Consider the following 7,429-nt stretch of genomic DNA (forward strand, 5'->3'; position numbering starts at 1 on the left):
GGGGATTATCAGAATGATTGTGTGAATCCGATAATTTATCGGCTCTCGATTTATTTCTGAAAAAAATTAATTTAATTTAATTTAAATGAATGTTAGTTCAACATCTTAACACTCGGAACTGTAAGGCGCTTTGTATTTAAATAAAAAAAATTACTACAAATTATTGTAACTGCAATCATTTTTCTGAATCACATTTTCGGGGGTTACTAATTATACGTATTTGTTGATAAAACTAGGTACGATTATTATTATACTAACATTATAGCAGCAATAATCATAATTGTAGTAACAAATGTGAAATGTCCAAATTTTTCTCTCACTGTACAAACAGCGGAGCCCATCATCGTCAATTCTAGGGCGAGCATCCCAGCACTGAAATCATCCAAGATGCTCGCGATGCAATCATCTCCACCGACCATATTGGAACTATGCCACTCGTGGGCGGCGCGGCCACGGTTACGTCGCGATAAATAGTAAATGCTCGTCATACGATCATACCCTCGATCACGAAGATGTGATTAACTCCTCGTCCGTCCTGAACGACGCAATTCACGATCGATGGTAATCGTCGGTTAATTCAAACGTGATCGAGGTAAGTATAATTACTATTATAAATATTAGTACACACGATAGGTCATTCAGGTCCTGGATATTTCTTTTCATTCAAGTACTAGAATCCACCTGGATAAATAATTGATCTCTACCTTTCCTTCTTTTAAAACACAACTTTACAAATACTTAGTAAAATATTAAAATAATACTAAAATAAAAATATAAAAATACTAAAATATTAAAATATTTACTTAATAACTTTTAGGACGGTTATCGGCAATAATATTAAATTCCTTGTCATTAATTAATTTGTGACATTACTACTCCAGCTTCGGTTTAGGACTGTGTTTCAAGACCGACAAATAATCGGCGGGTTTTGCTTGTGAACTACATCGCGAAGGAACACGCGATGTCTTAGACTTTTCCTGCGAACGAAACCTGTAAAGAGAAACGAATCACGCAGCAAAATGAATTCGTGAGTTCGGTGGTTGTATTTATAATTTGACGTGACAGCGTGGATGATTGATCGACGTTTCGTCGCGATACGGTACGCATTGACCGGCTGATAATGCACGCGATGGCTCTCTTCATTTTTTCGAATTATCGTGTTTTCTTTTTATCTTGACGTGAAGAATTACCTGGTGCATCGTGAATGATAAGAAGAAAGAAACGCGCGCGGCGTCTTATCCGATAACACCGACGACGTAGCTTTGCGGAGCAATTTCGCGCCATTCGGCAAACAGACGAGCTCTTGTCTTACAGACGCGGCTGTCAACGACATGATCGATCGCGATCAGGTTTGTGACCATGAATTTCGTCGCCCGGGGGCGAAATTATTTTGCGACCTACGTTGTACGATTCGACCGAATCAATTCGCACGATCACGGCGGGGGTCACAAAAGAGACGTAGAAGTAATGAAATAGTAAACAAGTAATCTAATAATAATAATGGACTGTCGAAAAAATCCTAAATCACCCTTCGAAAAATTAATTACACCAATCGTTGTTGTCCCTGAATAAACTGGTGTGTAAAAACGCTTTTGTAAAAAAAATAATTCAGAACTTTTTCTACAACTCAACAATTAGTGCAATGACAGAAGGTAATAACAATGCTTTCGCAAAATTCTCTCGGCGCGCGGTATATAATCTACGAGCGAGTATATAATCTATACACTTTTGTAGTGGACTGTCCAGATGGAAAGACAGAAAAAAAAAAAAAAAATGTTATCAGAGAGTAGTAATGAGTACAACGAGATTTCATCGTCGCGACGTTGACTTGGTCAGTTTCCTGGTCGGCATCAATTTTTCCTGAAGGAGCATCGATCTCCGTACACCGGTTAGGTTAAACCGCCCGCTGTACGATGTTTACGTTCCGTGCGGAAAGTTCCTCCGTGTTTCGTGCCGACATTCCGGCGGCCGCGCGCGAGGAACGGGGCGCGCATGTGGCAATATAGAGGAACGTATACACGCGATAAGGCTCGAAAACGCCCTCGTAAATCGCGTCCGCGGGCACCGATAACGGGGCGCGCATTCGCGTGACCTTCTCGCTCGCTCGTTCGCGCTTTAAAGGCCCGATCTAAGGCCGCCTTTAGAAGCGGTGACTGATAACGCGAGCGCAGCTCGTCCAGCGCTCGCTACCGCTGTCGCCGCCACTGCCGCAAATTGCGCCATTCACGTCTCAATAGCCGACCTTCACCCCGTACATTTAGCATCTACATACGATGTATATGCGTCGACCGTGTGGCGCGTATCGGTCGCTTGATGCAAGACGGCAGGCCTATCACACACGAACCGGGTGACTCACTTCGTTCCAGCTTGTCGCGACGGATACGACACGCTAATTCAAGAGCGGCTGTTGCCGTACAGTATCCCCGGAATCGATGAAAAGCATCGATGATGCAGCCGAAAGTCTCTGGTCGTTCGACAGGCGGAAATGACTTTGTTGGAATTTCCCAAAGGCAGATCCGAAAATTATTTTGTCGATCTAAAATAATTATGTCGGAAAAACTCGAACGTGTTGAGCGGCGACGCTGTCCAAACTTTAAGTTAAACATTTAGCTTTTGTTCAACTGTCAAAATAATGATTTAGGCAAAACTTTTGCCGGCATTGCTTGTTCATGTTACGAAATACTTCTTTCCACATAATTATTTTAACAATCCAATAAAACTGTTTTCAGACCTACCTGCAGCTAGGTAATTTTTTCAATCGTTCCTCCCGCATCTCGCAGCGCGATTTTTAGACTTCGATAAACAAGTCAAGCCTTACTCGATAAATAAACCACGCTAATAATTTTTTCTGAATGACAAAGGCATTTAATTTGCATCTTTACGATTCGTTCGCGCAACAGGAAACTACATAGAATTAATTGTTAATGTTTGCGCGAATGTCGTTGAGTTTCACGGCCACCATGGAGAAAAATAATGTGTCATTGATGAGTAGAGTTGTTGAGTTGTGCGGTGGAGTAAAACCAAACCTTGAAACCGCGGTGCTAATCGACAGTCTAGCACCAACGCGCTAATTATTATTCGTAGGATAATCCACCTCTCTCGTTTAAATATTTTTAAGCTTACGATTTAACGCCGATACTTGGAAATAGTAAAACGTTAATTAACATAGCCCGACGACAGCCCGCGAAAACTACATTTCAGCTCGGTTCGCTTCAATGACCACTTAATGACCCTGTTATGAAGTTCGTTATGCGGAATCGTATAATCGAAATAACATTACCCCGCTTTCTTCGTCATAGAGATACGATTTTCCTTCCGAGCGAGGTCAATTGCTCTCGCAATCTACGAACCGCTAATGAAATGGAATTTTTATCAATTTAAATGACGTATTAGCGAGAAAATATACAGCTGAATCATCAACGTTAGCGATCTCTTATTGTCGGTGATCTCATAAATATTAAATTACCTTTTAATAAGCGCGCGCGTCGCTATGTCTAAGAATGTACCTACTTTTGTTAATACGTAGAATTCGCTAATTAATTCTGAGCATTTGACAAAAAGTTCTCTCTCTCTCCCTTACCTGAAACTCAAGCATAATATATTTCATGAAAATCCGCGCCTCGATTCTCTCGTCCCGGTTTCGTTCGGCACGGCTCATTTGCTGATCTTAATTAAAAATAGAGATCTAACGATCGCTCGTATAACTATATAATACACAAAAAGTGCCGTGTAGTTTTCATTATTATATCAGAATCCTTATTATACCTTCTCAAAAACACTGTTAAATATATAATTTCAAACGATATCCTCTCAAGGCTAATGGCCACGTATAAATCATTCCGAAACGAGACTTCCAAGTGTACAGTAATTTGGCCAACAAGCTTCACTTATATATACCGCGATATATCGTTTCTCCGTCGTGATCTCGTCGCGAAATTAGCGCACGACGATCGATCGGCATCGCCACCAGCACACACATCGATATTACATAGAAAATATATATTATAGATATATATATATATATATATATAATACGTACAATTGGCATGTGACCAATGCTGACCGACGGTCGTGCCCAATGTCTGAGTCTTCTGGATGATGGCCGTCACCGACATCATCGGCTTCTCCTTCTTCAGCATCTTGCCCGGCTGTCTGCCCGATCTACTTTCACTCGTCACCGTGGACCGATTTATTTTCCCGATCTTTTCACACACACACACACGCACACCACCACCTCCCCCCCGTGGCACAACCACCCCGCGTGGCCGCTCGACCTTTTTCGTTTCTTTTCAGACGGTACCTTCGCCTCGTCCGCACCGCGTCATCTCGCGAAAGAAGTCCCGTGTCTTCCACCTTGTCCTGCCCTCCCTCGCCCGAGCTCTCTCGCACTCCTTCTTTTGGTATCGATTTGGTATGGTTGCTCACTGCACTTCTTTGGTTCTTTCGTTCGTGATCGATCGCGCGACCGGTTGCTTAACTATTCTACGGTAGAAAGAGAAGAGTGGCAGTTTCAGAAGCAGGAAGGGATAACGACGGACGCGAAGCTACGAAAGAATCCTTCACCGAATCGTACAGCGGCCTTGAATCCCACGGCATTCACCGACAAGTAGCTCATGTTCCCTTCTAGTGAAGGGCCCGAGGTAATAACGCACGCTAAGTCACGTTCTTCTAATTACGGCTCTCCCAATTCGAAACTCGCTTCTTCATCCGATACATTGAGACTCGTATACTTTTTACATCCACTCCTGTTAATATAGATTTACTTTAATTTTGATTTAACTCACTCTTTATCTTCTTCTAGTTGTAAATATTAGAAGGAGAGTGAAAAGTGATTGAAACTAAAATTCAAGTTAATCTACACCGATAGAAATGAGCCTGAGAGAGATAAGAATTATACAAAAAGCGTTCGATAGTTCGAAAACGTATGACAGGGGAAAAGTAGTGAAAGAAAACGAAAAGTGTGTCATTTAGAAGGAAAAATATTACATTTTAACGAAGCAATTAATTACCTGGGAAATACATTGGAGCGGAATATATTTTATATAGCGTATTTACTAAAAAAAACTTATTTATTAATTGTGCATAACAAGTTATTTTTTTTTACCGCGATAAATACAAGCGATATTATGACAGATTATTGCAAAGATCCTTTATATCGGTTGACTTATTCATAATCCCGATTTCGAATGCGCGTCGTTATCTATTCGATTTTATCATCGATCAAACAGTTGAACCGTCATTATCGCGCAGTTACCTGTGATTAATCGCTGCAAGATTTAACTGTAAAGCGTAAAATTACAGTAAATGTATGACATTTTCCGTATCGTCGAATTTTACAATCTCAACAACAAATATATATATATATATATATATATATATATATATATATATATATATAATGTCGTGTCGTTTTTCTTTAAAAGTTAACAAGATTAGAGCGCTTCGACGATTGGACGTAATTACGATATGCTTCTTTGGAATACGATGAAACGAGGATTGGAGAAAAATCGTTTTAAGTGTGCCAGGCGTGACGCGTGTAATTAGTCACGGGTTTAAACAGCGCTTTAATTTTTACCGTGGCCCGGATTGCGAAACAACCGAGCGTAGAAACATCTCGCCTCTCGATTGGTAGAGACGTCCTTTCTCTGTCGTTCATCAAATTATCCTGTCGCCGGAGAATGGATCCGAAGGAGAGATGGAGACGCGCCACGTGTTATTTATGATCAATTGAACCGGATTGTATTGGGACGATTTGGTATACAGCCATCCGATCGCTCGGAAATATCTGAATATTATATTGTTGGAGTATCTCGAATCATGATTAAAATTCATATTTCGAGTAGAACTCGAATGTAATAATAATAACAACTTTATCGAGATGCGAAAAAACATACACGTGAAAAAATACATTATAACGAATGGTCTCCCAAGAGGTGAGGCAACACTGCTTATAAATTCAAGTGCCTGGCACTCAGAGAAAGAGATATTACAGTAGAGAGAAACTATATTAGTAACAGCTGTACAAGTTTTATATGTAAAATTAATGTATATACGCACATTGAGGAAACTATTTTATAGTCATTGTAACTATAAAATAATTTATTCAACTACACACGTGGGGAAAAATATAATTTTGCTCAAGTATTTAAAAATTTAACTGAATACAACAGATTTAAAAATATATTATAATTTTGTTAGACCGCCAAAATATTTATGTAAAAAACTCAAACATGAGTAATTCTGCAAAAAGATTTGACATTCTGGCAACTAGTTTGAGCGTTGTCACTGAAAGAAAATTGTTCATCCGACTAAATTTAGTTCGACTTTATTTCTTTCGTTGCATTTATATGGAAAATGTTGTATTTACGTAAATTAAATATAACATGTTCAACTTAAAGACGAACTAAATTAATAATTTAATCCAGTGAACAATTTTTTCCTCAGTGTATATAATTATTTTCAGATTTGAATCTACTTTCTAAATCTGAATCAGATGTATAATTACTCATATCAGTGCCAAGCATACCACTGTGGTAATCGGTGAATGAAATGTGAGATCCCAAACCTAACAAATCTCTAGTATGTAACTTAACTAACCATGTTTTAATGCATAAATTCAATAAATATGATATCGAAATATAAAATTGAAATTAACATGCGAATATCAGTACTTTAATTATGCTCAAGCTTCCTTTTTTAGTTGAACTTCATGGCCAAATATGGATGGTAATCAGTGACTCAAGTTTAGAGAGTAACAGAATTTTTTGATATTTTACCAAAATTCTTGTCGAGCGTGTATTAATGTTACGTAATACAAAACGTTGTACAATTGTCACCCATACGTACAGTTGCTACGTTTTCCTCCGATCGCGATCGTAATTTTCGAAGCAGCGAGATGAGCATGGAGAGGCACTCCGGTGAATGCACGAAGTTAACCATCGAGACCGAAGGCTTGTCGGTGCAGGCAACCGTACTTTTACGCTTTTTGCGCGTTCCAGAAGAATCGGAAGAGAAAGTCCCGACTAAAGAAAGACAAGGAGAAAGAAAGGGTGTGAAAGGGAGAGCTCGCGAGGTCGCCGCCGGTCGAGAAACCCAGGGGATTCTCCCGGGTGGCACATTCTCCCTCGGGAATCCTCTCCCGCGGGATACCTTCGCGAAGTAGCGCGAAGACGAATGTGCTGACTCAAACCCATCACCGGAGTGCCGGCCCTCGCTCACGAGGAAAAAGCGCTCGTCGTAGCTAGTGCCCGCAAAAAGCGCGCGGCGTGTCGGTGACTCCGAAAACTACGTTTTCCACCCGTAAAAAACCTCCCACTGTCGCTTTCGTTCGCAAGCGAGAGAGGATAATGTCGGATCGGGACTCGGCATAAATCTCGCTTTTTTTTACAATAATTTATTTCGCTTGTAAAACAAAGACGGAGGCGGGGAG

General features: G+C 40.3%; 1 protein-coding gene across 8 annotated transcripts in view; it reads right to left on the reverse strand.

Annotated features, from left to right (window-relative positions):
* Positions 1-7,429, reverse strand: part of LOC108754510 (retinoic acid receptor RXR) — a 101,854-nt gene that overhangs the window by 53,056 nt on the left and 41,369 nt on the right. For 3 of the 8 annotated variants that reach the window (XM_018496868.1, XM_018496863.1, XM_018496866.1), the window contains exon 2: positions 4,040-4,482. The exons of 2 other annotated variants lie outside the window; for them this stretch is intronic. In XM_018496868.1, the coding sequence (XP_018352370.1) occupies positions 4,040-4,139 (100 nt within the window). In that variant the 5' untranslated portion in view covers positions 4,140-4,482. Of the gene's footprint in view, positions 1-4,039; positions 4,746-7,429 lie in introns of all 8 variants that reach the window. 3 more of the 8 variants (XM_018496865.1, XM_018496864.1, XM_018496867.1) reach the window with 2 other exon arrangements.

Source organism: Trachymyrmex septentrionalis, unplaced genomic scaffold (assembly GCF_001594115.1).
Source record: "Trachymyrmex septentrionalis isolate Tsep2-gDNA-1 unplaced genomic scaffold, Tsep1.0 scaffold8, whole genome shotgun sequence".
Taxonomy (NCBI): Eukaryota; Metazoa; Arthropoda; class Insecta; order Hymenoptera; family Formicidae; genus Trachymyrmex; species Trachymyrmex septentrionalis.